Source organism: Terrapene carolina, unplaced genomic scaffold, assembly GCF_002925995.2.
Source record: "Terrapene carolina triunguis isolate 2854851 unplaced genomic scaffold, T_m_triunguis-2.0 Scaffold402, whole genome shotgun sequence".
Taxonomy (NCBI): Eukaryota; Metazoa; Chordata; order Testudines; family Emydidae; genus Terrapene; species Terrapene triunguis.
Genome location: NW_020664753.1, coordinates 2,493,093 through 2,511,179, shown reverse-complemented (window position 1 = coordinate 2,511,179; position 18,087 = coordinate 2,493,093). Strand labels below are relative to the sequence as shown.

At 44.8% G+C, this 18,087-nt stretch overlaps 1 protein-coding gene across 1 annotated transcript in view; it reads right to left on the bottom strand.

Moving 5' to 3' along the window:
* Positions 1–18,087, bottom strand: part of ANTXRL (ANTXR like) — a 73,773-nt gene that overhangs the window by 38,611 nt on the left and 17,075 nt on the right. Inside the window, exons 2-9 of the mRNA XM_024210336.3 lie at positions 17,752–17,823; positions 17,553–17,624; positions 15,367–15,448; positions 15,226–15,259; positions 12,982–13,061; positions 12,530–12,598; positions 12,268–12,348; positions 12,103–12,163 (exon numbers count right to left, since the gene is read on the bottom strand). Coding sequence (XP_024066104.1) covers positions 12,103–12,163; positions 12,268–12,348; positions 12,530–12,598; positions 12,982–13,061; positions 15,226–15,259; positions 15,367–15,448; positions 17,553–17,624; positions 17,752–17,823 — 551 coding nt within the window. The remainder of the gene's footprint in view (positions 1–12,102; positions 12,164–12,267; positions 12,349–12,529; positions 12,599–12,981; positions 13,062–15,225; positions 15,260–15,366; positions 15,449–17,552; positions 17,625–17,751; positions 17,824–18,087) is intronic.

Sequence of the window (18,087 nt, the reverse complement as noted above, 5' to 3'; positions counted from 1 at the left end):
CTTCTGCTCCCCCAGCTTGGTTTCCAGGCGTCCTGACCTGGCTTGGCTCCTCACCTCTGACTTGTGGTTCTGATCTCTGGTTTGTCTCCTGCCTCTGATCCCTGATATCCTGACCCAGCTGACTCTTGACTGCTGACAGTGGACTATGTCAACTAGGACTACAACCAGGACAGAGGGTCCTTCTACAGGATCTCAGTGCTATGCAATGGAGTTCACCCCGCTAGGCCAGAGGGTGATCTTTAAAGGGCCAGGATTCTAGCAGGCCAGTGCAAGGTACCAAGACCAACTGTTTGGCATTTAGTGACTTTTGAAAATGTGGCTCTGCCACATGCCTAGACGAAAGGTGCTACAATAACATCACGGGTCTGATTTGGATTGCACTAGTCCTGGTTTCCTCCCGAGTAACTCCACTTTGGTTGACACCCATGTGAATGAGGGAGGCACCAGGCCCTATGTGTGACAACCCAGGGCACAATGCTCCTCCCAGACCCACATGGGAGATCACCTCGCCAATACGCTTCTATCCCAGCAGCAGTTCCATTCCCGGAGAGATGGCAGAATGGAGACTCCTCCCCCCCACAACGTAGATTAGAGAGGAGAGGTTTGCCTTGGTACAAACCCTGGTGAAACATGACATAAGAACATAAGAATGGCCGTACTGAGTCAGACCAAAGGTCCATCTAGCCCAGTATCCTGTCTACCGACAGTGGTCAATGCCAGATGCCCCAGAGGGAGTGAACCTAACAGGTAATGATCAAGTGATCTCTCTCCTGCCATCCATCTCCACCATCTGACAAACAGAGGCTAGGGACACTATTCCTTACCCGTCCTGGCTAATAGCCATTAACGGACTTAACCTCCATGAATTTATCCATTTCTCTTTTAAACCCTGTTATAGTCCTAGCCTTCTCAACCTCCTCAGGCAAGGAGTTCCACAAGGTGTGGGAGGGAGGGAGAGAGAGTGTGAAGGAAAACGGCAGCTGCCAATCTATTAGTAACTCCCATGATGCTCGCACGGGTTGGCCCTTGTGTGGATAGAAAGGTCATAGGTTAGAAAAGGTTCAGAGGAGGGCAACTAAAATGATTAGGGGTTTGGAACGGGTCCCATATGAGGAGAGATTAAAGAGGCTAGGACTTTTCAGCTTGGAAAAAAGGAGACTAAGGGGGGATATGATAGAGGTATATAAAATCATGAGTGATGTGGAGAAAGTGGATAAGGAAAAGTTCTTTACTTATTTCCATAATACAAGAACTAAGGGCCACCAAATGAAATTAATGGTCAGCAGGTTTAAAACAAATAAAAGGAAGTTCTTCTTCACACAGTGCACAGTCAACTTGTGAAGAAGAACTTCCTTTTATTTGTTTTAAACCTGCTGCCTATTAATTTCATTTGGTGGCCCCTAGTTCTTGTAATATGGGAACAAGTAAATAACTTCTCCTTATTTACTTTCTCCACATCACTCATGGTTTTATATACCTCTATCATATCCCCCCTTAGGGCAGGTCTACACTAACCCCCCAATTCGAACTAAGGTACGCAACTTCAGCTACGTGAATAATGTAGCTGAAGTTTGAAGTACCTTAGTTCGAACTTACCTCGGTCCACACGCGGCAGGCAGGCTCCCCCGTCGACTCCGCGGTACTCCTCTCGCCGAGCAGGAGTACCGCAGTCGACGGCGAGCACTTCCGGGTTCGACTTATCGCGTCCAGACAAGACCCGATAAGTCAAACCCAGAAGTTCGATCGCTCGCCGCTGAACTACCGGGTAAGTGTAGACCTACCCCTAGTCTCCTTTTTTCCAAGCTGAAAAGTCCTAGCCTCTTTAATCTCTCCTCATATGGGACCCGTTCCAAACCCCTAATCATTTTAGTTGCCCTCCTCTGAACCTTTTCTAACCTATGACCTTTCTATCCACACAAGGGCCAACCCGTGCGAGCATCATGGGAGTTACTAATAGATTGGCAGCTGCCGTTTTCCTTCACACTCTCTCTCCCTCCCTCCCGCACCTTGTCCCCAGCAGAAACAAACGGTGGTCCAGGAAAAGGCCAGCCACATCAGACGTACTCCAGCTGTCTGCTGGTCAGAGCACTAGCACACGCTAAAGCTGCCCCGGAGCTGCTGCTCTGGCTTGTGCAGCTTCTGTTGTGAAGGGGGAAAAAAAACAACCTGTGATTTTTTCCTTCATAAGTAACTGTGCTTGGCTCCCGTTGGCAGGAAATGCCTCTTCAGTCTTTTCAGCTCAATTGCCCCCACCTGTCACCTGAGCAAGCCCAGAGAAGAAGGTAGGCAAGATGGGCTAGTGGTCACAGCACTGGACTGGGCCTCAGGGGCCTGGGATCCATTTCCATCTCTGCTACAAGCTGCTGGCGTGATCTTGGGTAAGTCGCTTCTTCAGTGCCTCACTTCTCTGTCTCTAAAATGGGGACCGCACTTCCCCGGCAGTAGTGCCTGGAAGATGCTCAGACACTCCAGTGATGAGGGACATGTACATACTGAAAGGGGGGTTGCCTTCCTCCATTAGCAAACCTGGATTTGAAGGCAGCAGAAGTTTCAAACTTCCCAGCTAGATCTCTTGGGAATAAGAAACAGCCTCTGTTCCCTAACAGGGCCTGATCTGAAAGGCACGCAGACTTTGGCGTGTTTGAAATGGGAACCCTAGATCTGCAGACAGCCCCAGTTTTTATAATGGGCTAAACCCAGTCATAGGATCATAGAAATGGAAGGGACCTCGAGAAGTCAAGTCCAGCCCCATGTGCTGTGCCAGGACCAAGTAAAGCTAGACCGTCCCTGACAGGGGTTTGATTAACGCTTCCAATGAGGGGGACTCCACTACCTCCCTTGGAAGCCTATTCCAGAGCTTAACTACCCTTAGAGTTAGAAAGTTTTCCCCAATATCCCACCTAAATCTCCCTTGCTGCAGATGAAGCCCATTGCTTCTTGTCCTACCTTCAGTGGACATGGAGAACAATTAATCACCATCCTCTTTATAACAGCCCTTAAGATATTGGAAGACTGTTGTCAGGTTCCTCTCAGTCTTCTTTTCTCAAGACTAAACATGCCCAGTTTTTTTTTCAAACTTTCCTCATAGGTCAGGTTTTCTAACCCACCCATTGCCTGAACTCCCCTGATCTCGGAGGATGTTTGTAATCCAGCTGCACAAACAGTTCTAGATCTTGCAAGTGGCCCCTATGTATACAAGGCGCTGACTCAAGACCTCCAGCCAAACCCTCCCCAACCTTGGGATGTCCAAAATTCTGGATCTAAGTTCTGCAGCATGCAGCCATCTCTACTTCTTAGTGCTCTTAACTAAATTCAGTGGAAAAGAAGGGTGGATTTTTTCAGTCTTTCTTTTCATTTGTTTCTCCCACTTCAATCCACAGGACAGCATGACTGAACACAGGACCGGCTCACAGTGTGTGCATGAGAAATGGAAGCTGCTTACAGACTGCACAATCAAAGGACCAGTTTGCTCTCACTGGGCACACAAAACTTTCATTGTCATAGACAGTCGTGCACTCAGAAGGAGAGAAAATTAATCCCCATTATAATAACAATGCAAATTCTATGGGGAGAGCAGGCCTCTAAATAGGAATGAGAGACCCACCTAATAGTCAGGGCCCGCTCCAGGCACCAGCTTGGCAAGCAGGTGCTTGGGGCGGCCACTCCGGAGAGGGGCGGCAGGTCCAGCTATTCAGCGGCAATTCGGCGGACGGTTCCTCACTCCCGCTCGGAGCAAAGGACCTTCCGCCGAATTGCCGCCGCAGATCGCGATCGCGGATTTTCTTTTTTTTTTTTGGCTGCTTGGGGCAGCCAAAACTCTGGAGCCGGCCCTGCTAATAGTGTAACACTATCGCTTGCTGCTTGGGTTTACTAGGGACTTCTATTAACCAAGTTGAGCAGGGATGGTGTCCCTAGCCTCTGTTTGCCAGAGGCTGGGAGTGGGCTGCAGGGGATGGATCACTTGATGATTATCTGTTCTGTTCATTCCCTCTGGGGCACCTGGCATTGGCCGCTGTCAGAAAACAGGATGGGCTAGATCAGGGGTCGGCAACCTTTCAGAAGTGGTGTGCCGAGTCTTCATTTATCCACTCTAATTTAAGGTTTCATGTGCCAGTAATACATTTTAACGTTTTTAGAAGGTCTCTTTCTATAAGTCTATAATATATAACTAAACTATTGTTGTATGTAAAGTAAATAAGGTTTTAAAAATGTTTAAGAAGATTCATTTAAAATTAAATTAAAATGCAGAGCCCCCCGGACCAGTGGCCAGGACCCGGGCAGTGTGAGTGCCACTGAAAATCAGCTCGCGTGCTGCCTTTGGCACACGTGCCATAGGTTGCCTACCCCTGGGCTAGATAGACCTTTGGTCTGACCCTATATGGCCATTCTTATGAGTATGGAAACTGACTTTGGAGCTAAAATCCCAAACTTGTCACCAAAGATTCTTTCTGCAGCTAAACTCTGAGCCAGGGTACGCCGGGGGAAAGAGAATTAGCCAAAATGCTGATTTTTTTTTTAATGGAGTCAAGCAGTTTAGACCTAAAACACAGGAGATTATTTTATATTTTTTAAAGAAATTTTTACAAAACCTAGTGAGTGAAGTTCACTTTTCCTGCATGAAACCCAAGGAATCGGGCTTTATGCAGGTGATGTGCAGGAGGGAAGGACTTAGTAACCATGCAATCCATTTTCCCAGGGATCTGGCAGATTCTCCGTCACTTGAAGTTTTTACATTAAGATGAGATGTTCCTTTCTAAAAAAATATGCTCTAGCTCAACCACCAAGCTATGGCATCTATGACTTGATGAATATGGGCTTGGGGCAGGATTCACAGGGTGAAATTCCCTGGCCTGTATTATCTTCTGGCTTTAAAATCGATGAGGTTCAAGAGGTGCAATGCAACTCTCAGAGAAGGAGCAGGATGCAGGGTTGTAGTGCAACTCCCTGTGCCGTTCGCATGGGGTGTTAGGGCCCCTCAATCCTTTTAATTGTGAAACTCATAGCTCCTTCAGTGGCCCACCCCTGGCATTGCCCTCCACACTAGCTGAAGTAGTGTGCACTCAAACATTCCCTTGCAGGCTGAGAAACCCAGCAGGGTAACATGGTGCTACTGCCTGCAAGCTCGGACATGAAACTAACCGGGACGGCTTCAGTGTCTGAGCTGCAACCAGCTTCTGTGGTGAAAAAATGCACCAGTTTGCTACAATTTCTTTCAGAGCCAGAGCCTCAGCTGGTGTAAATCAGCATTGCTCCACTGACTTAATTGGAGTGATGCTGGTTTACCCCAGCTGAGGTTCTTCCCCAATGGTTGCAAATGGGTGATTTGGGGTTTCCTGTGATGCATCCAGCACAGGCCATTGCTAGAGGCAGAATCCCAATGCTAAGACCCAATATGGCAAATACTCCTCATCCACAGAACAAACAAGCGAAAGGCCCCAGCGCCACACTATACTCCCCTGCCCGTGTAGCAGGTTGGCACAGGCATCAACCTGGATGAGACAGGAATTATGCTTTTACTAGTCTATGCTCCTGCTGGAATTGCAATGGCTGGAGATCTGAGGAGCCGTCAGTTGTGACAGGAAGGATGCAATGCGCAGAGGCTATGGATCGGATTCAACCACAGCCAAACGGACATGGATGAGACCGTTCCCTCCAGTCTCCAACCAATCCCATTGCTACACCATGGTTTGCCCTTCGGTGCGTAGGAGTGAAGTCTGACTCAGGAACTCCAATCCCCAACCCATCACGCGCTCATCTCCCTCTCAGGTACACTCCTCAGGGGAAGCAGCACCATGCCACGATAGCCAAGCGTGGCCAAGGGGGTGCCATGGTGGGGGGTGAGGATGGAATCTGCCTGCCAGGCTCAGGGTGATTCCATTGACATCAGTGGGCCTGATTCTCCTGTGACACTGGCATAAATCAGGGCTAAATCCATGGGACCCAATAGTCACTCTGGGGCAGAACAGTGTAAATGAGATGAGAATCAGGCTGACTGACTTCAGTGGAGTTGTACCTGATTTACACCAGTCTGAGTGAGATCAGAATCAGGCCCAAGATATCTTTGTTTGCCACATTTAATAATGGATTAAACAATTTCCTCAGGACATTTATGTCAGCAACTGCAAACCAGCGTACATGCTCCAAGCCAATCTCCTTATTCAGCCCAGACTCATGGGGCCTGATTCTGCTCTCAGTTGCACTGAAGTAAATCAGGAGTGACTCCTCTGAAGTTAATGAAGTGACCCCAGCGCAAACAAGAGCAGGATCAGACCCTCCTGTCCTCAGTTAAGTCTTTGCAATGTGGCAATGGGGCTCCGGTGTCTCATATAAAATATATTTCAAATGTGGTATCAAGAACTACAGATGCAAATGGTCCTCAGCTAGGGCAGCAAATTAGCCCTGCAACCAAAAGGTTAAGGCCCAAAGACACGCTTCCTTATGGACATATATGGACTCCTGTGCTTACTTCCAAGTTCCATCTGGATCTGCAAAGGCAGTGGCTCAGGTGACTGCTAGGAATTAGTGTGGATCAGTACTCCGTGATCTAAGACTGCATGCTAGGAGAGGACACTAATTTTCTGCTCTGGTGTTCTACAAAGACAATGCAAGATTTAGGGGAACGTTAAGAGCTGGAAAGATATTTTGGAGAGAAAAAGGAGCTCCTGTAATGAATAGCCCATCCACAAAAGGAGAGCTGCACACAGGAAATAGCTGCAGCAGCTTCAGTGCTGTGTGTTAACGCGTGTAGCCCATATTCTACCATCAGTTACTCACTTTCTGCTCCCAGCAAAGTCATACAAGGCAATTTTTTCAAAGGTGTCTAAGTGTCTTAGGAGTCCAAATCCCATTCAAAGTCAATGGGACAGGCCCCTAAGTCACTTAGGCACCTTTGAAAATTGTACTCTCAAGCCCCAATTTAAGCATGTGCTTAAACCCATCCCACTCAGCAAAGCACTTAGAGAGAGGATTTCCAGAGTGTCTACAGGATTTAGATGCAGAAGTCCAATGAGACTGATGCACCTAAATCCCTTTGGCACATTGGAAAACCTCCCCCTTAAATACATGCTGAAGTTTAAACCGTGCTTCAGACAATGGGGCTCAAGCACATGTCTGAAGTTAAGCATGTGCTTTGGTGCTTTACTGCAGAAGGATGGTTTGAATCAGGGAGCTGAACGCACAGAACTGGGCCTGTTTATTATGTCATAATTCGCATCAGCAAACAATGCTCCTTAAAATAAATTAAAACAGACTGAGGGCCAAATTCAACTATCTGTTACCCAAGTATAATCCTGCAGTAACTCCAGTGATGATAATCGAGTTACTCCAAGCCTAATTAATATCGTGCACCAGTTTACACTGATGTAAACCAACTTACTTCACTGCAGTTACTCTTGCTCAGAATCTGAACCTTCTCCTTGACACCAGGGTAACTGAGAGCAGCGTTTGACCCAGAATGTGAATGTGGGTTACATTCCCCTCTCGGCGCACGGCACTCTCTAGTGGCAGCTGTACATGTATATCCTTGCGTACCAAGTCTTGCACTCTGACGTTTCTTCACCCGCTAACTCCAAAATGATCTCGCCACCTGGGCAAGATGATATTTTTTTTGTCCGTACATAAAAGCAACATGTTAAAACGAAACAGCTGTTTGCTTTTCTGAAGGAACAGGCTTTCAAATAAAGCAGCCACAAAGGTGTAATTACTATTAATGTTAGTGATTATTTTAAAAAACGACCATCGCTGTGAATACAGAGGACTCTGAATACAAAATGATCACAGTAACGGCCTCATCTGGAAGTTTAATCTTGTCAAGGCAGTTTATCCGTCCTGCCCTTCCTCTCACTGTCACTGCAACTTTGCACAGATGCTTGCTAAAGCAGCCCAGCACCCCCATAATAATCTGTCCACATGAGCACAAGGGAACAATATAGTTTCAGTAACAGTCTTGCATGGAAATGGAAACAGTCGAGGCTGGATTGTGTTGTTGCTATTGAGCAGTCCCCCCGTCAGATGCTATGGAGCATTAATATATTCGGGATGATGGCCTGTTGAAATGGCTAATTCTATTTAATTTTGGGCCCTGGCTCTGGCTGCGTCCTTTTCTTTCTTAGTTACTGTCAGATTCTAGATTGTAGCTTTTGACAAGACAGCGAAGGGAAAAAGGTCAGCAGTGAAATAACTGGGCAGCGCTGGCAGCGAGATGGTGGGTTGAAGCTGGTGCGCGGTGGCTGTGCTGTCGGCTTCGCTTCTCTGACTCTGATGAGGAGCTGACTGCTTGCATCCACACCTGGGAGTTGACGGGGCCAGTAGGATGCCACATCCAGCAAAACCTTTCAATCACATCTGTGTACCGAGAGCCTAATCAAAGCAATGATGCTGTCAAACAGCAGACACGGCACCTCCAATTCCACACTGATCGCCTGTTTACAGGCTGCATGTCTTGGTCACTTTCAATCAGAGGGAACAGAAAGACCTAAGTACGTTTCCCCACATAAGGAACTATAAATTTGCAGGGTCAAAAAGCATTAAGCATCAGAGAGCTGTCATAACCCAGCTAGATCAATTTGTAAATGGATGTACCAGCCAGCTCCATCTCAGACATACAACCCCCAGACTGGAACTAGTCAGAATTCAGCTAACGCCACGTAGAAGTCATTTCCTCAGCAATTTATTAAGCCACTGGCAACTCAAAAATGAAGCTGAGATCATTGCTAAATAGTAAATACACATATAATGGTAATTATTATTCATAATGAACTGGCCAAAACCTGCTGTGGTCCCTATTCAAGCAAAAGTCCCATTGACTTAGTAACACAAAACCTGGCATTATAAATAAATATTAAAATTGTCAGTAAGAATTATTAATAAGCCCCCAATTAACCACTACGCCCCCACTTTGGTGAATTTCATGCAAAATGCATGGCTGGCTCCAGGATGTGCATATTTCAGAGCCGAAAGCAAACAAGCTTCACTGTTGGTTTAAGGAAACTTCCAAAAGATCTAGAGATAGGAATTTATATGAACACATCTGTGTGTGTGTGTGTGTGTGTGTGCTAGTGCGTGTGTGTGTTAGTGAGTGTGTGTGTATCTATATATCTCACTGTCTGTACTATATCTCTCTGTGTGTGTGCATATATGAGTTAGACGTTAACGAAGATGAAGTAATAAACTGTATAAATTACACTGTGTTTAAACTAAATAACAACTGTATATTGTTGTCCAGGGATATTGATGCAGGTAAGGATGTTCCACTTTATCAAGGTTTTTGGATCCTCCAAATATTTATTAATAGGCACAGAGCTCATACAGAACCACGAGCAGTGGCCCCCCACTTCAGTGAAACGACCCTCCAGCACTGTGCAAATAACTGATTATTTTGCTGACAATTTTAAAAAGTGTTTCGGGCTGACCCAAAAATAACATTTTTCAAAATGTTCAGCAAATCAAAAAGTTAAAAAAAAATCATTTCGGCTCTAATTAAACATTTTGCTCATCTCAAAAGTCACATATATATTTCAGTTAATCTTTTAATCTATTTCCATCAGCAAAAAGAGGAAAGTTGTAGAACTAATAAAACAGGAAGGAGAACTGGGAGAAATTTTTCTTGAAATATGGCTTTAAAAAAGAGAGAGAGAGAGAGAATTTGTTCAAGAAAAATTATCAACTTTGCAAAATCTTTCATTTTTCATTAAATTTTCAAAACTGTTTTATCAAAATGTATAAAAGCATGTTATTGAAATGGTTACTGAAATTTTTCATTTGACAAAAACCAGGTTTTCAGCAAACAAACAAATCTGATAACCATTTCCATACACATTTATATTGAAAATGTTTGCAAAATAAATAAAACAAAAAATGGGTCCATTTCAAACCCTTATGAATTGAAAACAACTTTGGAATTTCATGATTTTTCACCAAGTTGTTTCCCTGTTCTTTGACCAGCTCTACCAGGACTTTTTTTTTTAATCAGTAAGCTTCCATTTCTAATAATTCATGGATAATGTCTTGTGGCAAATATTTTCTCCGCCTTTTCTCCTTTGGGAATATTCAGAAGACAGCAGAAACACCAGAGGATGTTTTAAAATGAAATATGTAATGCAGTATCCTCCAGCAATTGACATGTGGGAATGAAGACTGAACAAAAATTTCTCTTCTCTGCTATATTTACTAGATTTTCCTCAAATTACATCTTTGGTCTGGCATGCTCCAGATCAGCTTTCATACACCACTGCTATTTTGAATGTACTCATTTTTGTAATGTATAAGCAAATGAATGCAAGACAGTAGCATAAGCTCTAAATAACCATGCTGTAAATTATACCTTACAGCAAACTTATGGTGTCATTATTACTCTGCTGCAATAGTCTTCTAAATAGACAAAAACACAGCAAATTAATTGCTAACACAAACCAGAAGGGTTACATGTTCAATATACTAAACACGAAAGGCATGTCATTAGCACCAGCTCCCCTGGGGATACTTTGCATTTACCAAACACACTAGCAGTTCTTTCATTATGAATATGCAAAATGCTAACACTTTACAAACCACCAGGTATCTTGGTCTATGCAGTTCATTATTTCTGTTTCAGTAAAGCTCCGATCATCTTTCCATAAACCTGAAACATCCGTGTACGTTTTATAAAATCATCACTTTGACTGCTTGCAGTTTCTAATAAGCCAAACACTCCAATATTTCCTGAAAACTGTGACACAGGTTGCAATCTATTGGTACAGTAAGTGGGTCTTTTGTTCAGAAAATAAGCAGCACTTGGCATTGTTCAAATGAAAGGCAAGATATGAGGTGTCTTCATTATTATTTTCATTATTATCAGAGCTGGTCACCATTTTTTGAATTTTGAAATTTTGACAATATTTCAATATGCTGGAAAAAGATCAGGAAAAATGTAAACAAAATTGCCATTAAATGTTCCTATGTTAATTGACCAGTTATATTGCTGGTCAAAAATGTTTGAATTTGAAAAAATAATAAATTAAGAAACATTTTTGAAAAATGGTTCACAATCTTTTGACCTTCATAACCAGCTTAATACATTCTGGAGTCCTTAGCCAGGTATAACATCTACTGATTTCAAGGGAGATTTTTCCTGAGTAATGACTGTAGGATTTAAGCCACATGATACTATAATTTCATGCAAAGTACTTTCCAAAATCTTTTTATGATTGTAACACTTGAGCATGCCCTCTTTCTGCAAACCCTTCCTTGTGTAAATCTCTTCCCTTGATGCATACAAAATCATATCACCTTGTGCTTTACTCATGCCTAACTTTCAAGCTAAGCAAGGCTGGGCCTTCGTCAGTCTGTGGATGGGAGGCAACCAGAACTGGGCTAGTGGGAACAAGCAGCCTGAAAATGACTCAGTTAGTACAGTGATAGGTGTGGCTTCTAAGCCTAGACAGAGCAATCTTTACTCATTTGAGTAGTCCAATTTAAGTCACTAGGACTACTCATGTGAGTAAAGATTGCTTATGTATTTGAGGGCTATAAGAGCAGATCCTAATATTGTAATAAATGGCTGAAATTTTCAAAGTTGGCTCGGGGATATAGGAATCTAGGTCCCAAAATGACGTAACCACCCAAAGCCTAAATCCCTTTGCCTTTCTCTTAGAATTCAGTTCCTAAGGACCAGATCCTAAAAGCCATATAAGTGCCTAAAGATACAAACAGGCATCTAGTGGGGTTTTCAAAAGCACCTATGCAGGTGGGATGCCAATGGGAGTAAAGAGCCTAAAACCCTTTGAGGATCTGTGCCTAGGTGCCTCTCTGTAGACACCTTTGAAAATCTGGCCATGAGTTGCTTTAGAAAATGGGACTTAGCCTCCTAAGTCACTTGGGTGCTTTTGAAAACACTACCCCAATTCCTACTATTTTCAGTTCCCTTCAGTGGCTTTGAAAAGCTGAGCCTATCTCTACGTTTGTAGCTTCCTTCTTAAGCTGAGCACCGGCCTTATCTAAAGCCCAGTGGGAGACTTTCCATTGACTTCCATGGGCTTTGGATCTGGTGCTTTTGTAGGGAGCTATGAGACATTTTTGTAATTTCACTCTAATTTGCCATCTCATTTGATTTCAATATAAGCTCACCTCCTGCACAGACACTGGATGGTTCAGCTGCCAGGATCTCAATACAGGATTTCTTCAGAATCTAAGAGATGAAGATAATGGGATTTTTGATCATCGGTGTTCTTTTGGCACTTAACAAATGTGGGAAAGGGTGCATTTCTCTCACTTTCGCAATACCCCACTCACCGAATCAATAGTGCCTCTTAGAGCATAAAAGCCGCCCGTTACCGGGAAAACGTGATCAATGCTGTCAGCAATTGTTGACAGCTGCAAAGAAAGACCATCATAAATGCACAAGGCAAACAAAATTGCAGCATCTAAAACTGAGCCTATTTGCTGACAGGCAGAGCTCTGACAGGTATGGATTTATGCACTGGTAATTAAGTAAATGACCTCATCTGATGCTGTTAATGGGTGGGGAGAACCAAAAAAAAAGTCCCAAAATTACCTGAGTTTCATTAAAGTCTTTCACTCCAACACAATAAACGATAGCTCCGAGGCTTCTGGCTCTGTCAGCCTACATGAAAGACACCATTACATGCAAAGCCAGGTAAACTGGAACCAAGAGCAGATGCTCACAAGTTTGACACGAACCACTTAGTGTACGTCTACACTGCAATTAAAAACCCACTGCTGGCCATGCCAGCTGACTTGGGCTCGGGCGAAGGGCTGTTTAATTGAACGAAGGGCATTCAGGCTCAGGCTGGAGCCCGGTTTCTAGGACCCTGCAAGGTGGGAGGGTCCCACAGCTGAGGATGCAGCCTGAGCCGAAACGTCTATGCCGCAGTTAAATAGCCGCGGGAACACAAGGCCAGGTCAGCTGGTATGGGCCAGCCATGGGTGTCTAATTGCAGTGTAGACATACCCTTAGCTACTTGGGTAAACTCAATGAGGACTTACTTCTTTTTCTGCATAATAAAACTGAACCTCTTGCAACTCCCCATCTGTCAGAGCAATAATCACACTAGCTGTCCGGAGTCCTGTAGGGGTGAGAGTGAAAATGGCTGGGGTTAGGTATGGATGATACAGAAGCTTTGACAATGGATAAAAAAGTTTAGGCAATGCATCCTTCTTTGCTGACAAATGAATACAGAGCTCTAAGGCTCAGCTGATCTAAAATGACCACAATGGAGTTATGCAATCTACACCAGCTGAAGATCTGACCCAGAACAGCGTGTTATGAGCAAAATCCTACTTGTCTTCATCACACAAGCAGCACCAGGGAATCAGTGCGAGTCAGGAGAGTACTGCTCCAGCAGCACCCATGCACAGACCTCCCTGGAACCTGCTGCCTCATGTCAGCCCTCTTTCCTGCTTGGATCCCACTGAGGATCCTGCAGTGAACCTTGTGGTGGGGTGAGACCAGAGGGAGAGGGGAGGGGGGAATCGCCCCTTGACAAGCATTTCTGAGTGTGGCCATTCCAGAGAAAGGCAGCAGGGATCTGTGGTTCAGGGGGGTTCATTCATAGAAGGGGATGCCAATTCCTGCGCCATGACAGAGCAAGCTGGGGTGATCTCCCTAACGCATCCTGCCATCCCAACGCCTCCTCCTGTAGGTCAGAGGGGAGCAATTCTCCCCCACAAGCTGAGTATAGTGAGCAGGATTTGTGTGAGAACTCCTGCATTCCTTGTGCAAGAATGCTCCCTGAAGTCAGTGGGGATTCCAGGGGTGCAAAGAATGCAGGAACAGGCCACGGGGACAAAATTCACCCATGCGTGGAGATCCAGCACATGGCTGATGCACTCCTTACATCCCACCTAGATCTTCAAAATAGGGTTTAAGGGTTGTGCCGGCTTTGTTCCAGGCGAGTTTTAGCCACAGTGAGTAGCCCAGTATACAGCAGAGCAATATACAGCCAAATATAGCGCTCTAGCAAAATTACTCCCAACTAGTACGTAAATTGTGGCTCAGTCAATTACACACATCTGATGTCACTTCTTAAGTCCAGCAGTTACAATACAAGCATTTGCTTTCTGGGCAGCGGGGGAGACCAGGAATGTTGTTTTTTACAATAATTTCTCTCTGTTTCAAATGTCTTTCCAGTATTACTGGAAATTAAAGAGCCTGATGAGTTTTGACAGGTTTCTTATGCCGTGCAGTCCTTGCCATGTCATGTCATAGGCATACACATGAAGCCTTAAAGGTGACCTGCAGCTGGGAAAAATGGGTCTTGACCTTGCTTTTTTTTTTTAATAGTTGAAGAAGGCTGGAAAGATCGTTGTTGTTATTTTATGTTTTACATTTTTTTTTTCTTCTTGGTATTTTACTTTAGCTATCGTATCGACACTTTTTTTTCCTGGAAAACTAGTAGGTTCATTGACTGAATGAGAGGAGAGGCCATTTTTATGCAGGCTCTTCAGATCTTTGTTTTTCTAAACACCTGCTTAACTCAAATACCAGAGAAACACTTGGGAGAAGGGCACTTTTGTTAAAACCCACCACTAATTCAATTAGGAGCCTAGTGAGCGCCTAACCCATATCTCTGCATCCTCCCAGGAGACCTCCAGCAACATAGGGAAGAAAAGTCTTGACATCCCTGATATAGCCAAGGTAAAAAGCAAGCAGGAAAAATACTTCTTTAAATGTTAAGCCACCTTTATGCACAGAATCAAAAAAGGACAAAAACATATTCCCACACCCCCACGTTAGGTTACTTTTAAGTTCAGAAGGACAGAGAGCCTGATCCCAAGCCCAGTGAAATCAATGGGACATCTCCGACTGAATGCAATGGGTGTCAGGTCGCACTCGCAGCAATGCTGAAGGTCAAATGAGAGTTTTGGGTACATCAGGCAGATAGGACTGGGTGCTTCAAAATGGAATGATACATGTAAAGCCCAATACTTCTACACTGCGTCCAATCAGCTGAACAATTACTAGGCTCACTGCACGGAGTACTGGGTGCAATTCTCCGGCCTGTGTTATGCAGGAAGTCAAGACTAGAAGATCACAGTGGTGCCTTCCGGCCTTAGAATCTATGAATTTGAAAGCAGGGCTTTAATCGAACTGGAATGGAAAGACAGTGTAATACTAGCTCCTCCCCCAACATTTCTTTCTCCCACGGGTTAATTACAGGTCATGCTGACAACCCCATCCTCCCCAGCTTCTCAATGAAAATAAATTATGGCAGTGATAAGTGTCCCTACCTCCATAGTTTTCATGGTAAATCTGTTCATTTGCCTGCAACAAAGAGTAAAAAGTTATTATCTCTTTTTAGGTCCAACAGGGGCAAGAGAAGCAGAAGTTAAGAAGTATAAATCAAAGCGAGAAGGTTCCATAGTGTGTACCCTTTTAAATCCTTCATGCATGAATGTATCTCCTCCAGGCATTTCAGACTGAAGAATCTCAAGCCCCCGTCTTATGGCTTCCCTTGAAAAGAGAAGAATTAAACAAAAAAATCTCATTTTTCTGCTTTGAGACATTCCTGAAACCCAGCAAGACATGCAGCCCCCGAGAGCACTTGATCAGAATAGAACAATGCACCACCACAGACACATGAGTCAAAGGGTCAGGAACCAACAGCATCACTACAACCCAACATTCTGAAAGCTGCCCTGCACCCAATGGCGTATAGAAATGGATCCAAGATATAATGTCATGGCAAACACATTTGAAGGATCCTGTTCTGTGGTTGCAGTGGGGGTATATTGTAATTAGGGATCAGACCAAATTAAAAAGAAAAAACATATAAATTCTGGCAAACTTCAATCAGGGTTGAAATCTTCATTCCGATGGCCCCAATCACTATAAAGTGCAAACCAAAACTCATGATTCAGACAGCCCTCAGGGCTGGTTAAATCTTGAGTTATGGTCTGACCCAAAATAACGATAAGAGGCCAAAGTGTATGAAAATAGCGTCCGAATGTTGTGGGCTTTTCCTAATCTGGCCCAATGAAAAGTGATCAACCCTCTTTCCCCCGATAAACATCTGGAGCACGAACTGTTCCTTATCCTGGGACAGATTCTGATACTGTCACTCATCTTGAATAGCACCTTATTCCATGAAGGGTTCACTCAAAGTCCACTCATGGAAGGTTCCACTCAACATGAGGGTATCAGAATCATAGCTGTTTGTGAATGTACAGCGCCTAGCTCAATAGGGCCCTGATCCTGTCTTGAGGCCACTAATAATAGCAGTGTGGAACAAAGACCCCAAAGGAAGGACCTAGGAAGCCCAAAAGTCAGATGCTGTGGAGAAACATTCATAAACACCCAGAACATTCTCCCCAGCCTTCGTTTGGTGATCCAGCCATTTGGCCAGCACAGTAATAAACAGCGAGGCAGTGTGAGTTTTTGTGGGACAGAGGTGAAATCTGAGGCTCTGAGAAGGGACGTCCCTGGGGCGAGGAGCACATTCTGCCCTTTCAAAGTGTAAGATGAGCTGAAATGGCACTCGGGGAATAGCATATGGCAGGGGAGTTAGATCGGGGAATGTTTTAATGCCAGTTTCCAACATCGCCACAGGGTTAGCATCGACCTTTCACCTTGCAAAGGGCAAATCCACCTGAGCAAGGTAAACACAAGCTAGCTCCGGCCCCTAGACACCCACTTGGGGCCTGATCCGAAGCCCAGTGAAGTCAATGGAAACACTCCAGTAGGCTTCAGGGCCAGGCCCCAGAAGATGCAGAAGAAGGATCTGGGAGGCTGTCTCCGGATGTCGATTAGACTATTCCAATCCCCCTCTCCTCCCTTTAAGAGGTGCTTCAGACTGATGTAGGCACACAGCACTACCAGCACCGGACAAATAGGGAGAGATGGCCAGTGTGACAGATATAGCGGAGAGAGGGAAACAGACTGTGTGAGGGCAAAGTTCAGCCCTAAGTCAATCAACAGAGAGAATTTGGTTGCAAAGGGGGGCAGAAAAAGGGAGTTTGCTGCAGTCTCAGCTTCTCCCCTTTCTCTCACTGGAGCACAGGATGGAATTCTCTTCTGGCTGGCTTTGCAGCAGCATGGCGTTCGAAGCAGATGGTGCGAGTAGGAAGCACTTCTTGCAAAACAATACCCAGACATATCTTTTAGCAGTGGTCCAGGACAATGCAGGATTGATTGCTGAAATGCTTTGGACTGCTCCTGGAGAACACTGCAGCACTTTATCACACAGTGTCTTCTGCACGCGGCGTCAGGGCCTGCTTTCTCCTACCCCAGAACTGCCCTTCTGAAATCAGTGGGGTGGTGCTGGTGAACCTAGAGCGGGCAACTGGCTTCCGGATTGCAAGCGCTAGGCTTGCCTTAGAAATGCAGCTTGATAGAGCGCCGGCGCATTGAGCTATCTGCTTGCCACAAGGCTGCAAATGGGATATCAAAGGGCTGTTCCACATATGGCCTTCAATCCTGCTCCCAATGGAAGCGCCGCAATTGATTCCAATAGGCACAGGAGCGGATCCACACTAAAGACTAACGTTAGACAGTCCTGAGCTCTTGCAGTTGTTAGGAGTCCCTAGCTCTATTGGGCTGAAGGAGGTGAAGTACTTACCTGTCTTCTGTTAGCTTCATGATCGTAGTGCCTCGCGAGGAAAAGACAATGAAGGACATGCGCAGCATTGGACTGAAACAGACAGAACAAATCCACATCACACACAAGATTCTCTCAGCATATTCGGCAGCCTCTAAGAAAGCAGCAGGTGAAACACTATGTATATTGTAACTGAAGTTTCCTCTTGTGAAAACTTTACCTTATAAACTTCTCAGCCAGGCTCTCGACAAAAGAGTAGATCTCTGTCCAGTGGTTTCTGACGCTTCCAGACCTAAATGCAAATTATAACCAGTTAGGCTAATTTCCCCCTGCAGTGGAATTGACTGCAACCTACTGAATATTTAGATGGGATATTCTAAGGCAGTTAGAATCAAATCAATGGGAGTTGGGCAACTAACTCGCTGAAGCTCCTTTGAAAATACCACCTTTCTACAAGTATCAGGGGGTAGCCGTGTTAGTCTGTATCTACAAAAACAACAAGGAGTCTCGTGGCACCTTAAAGACTAACAGATTTATTTGGGCATAAGCTTTCGTG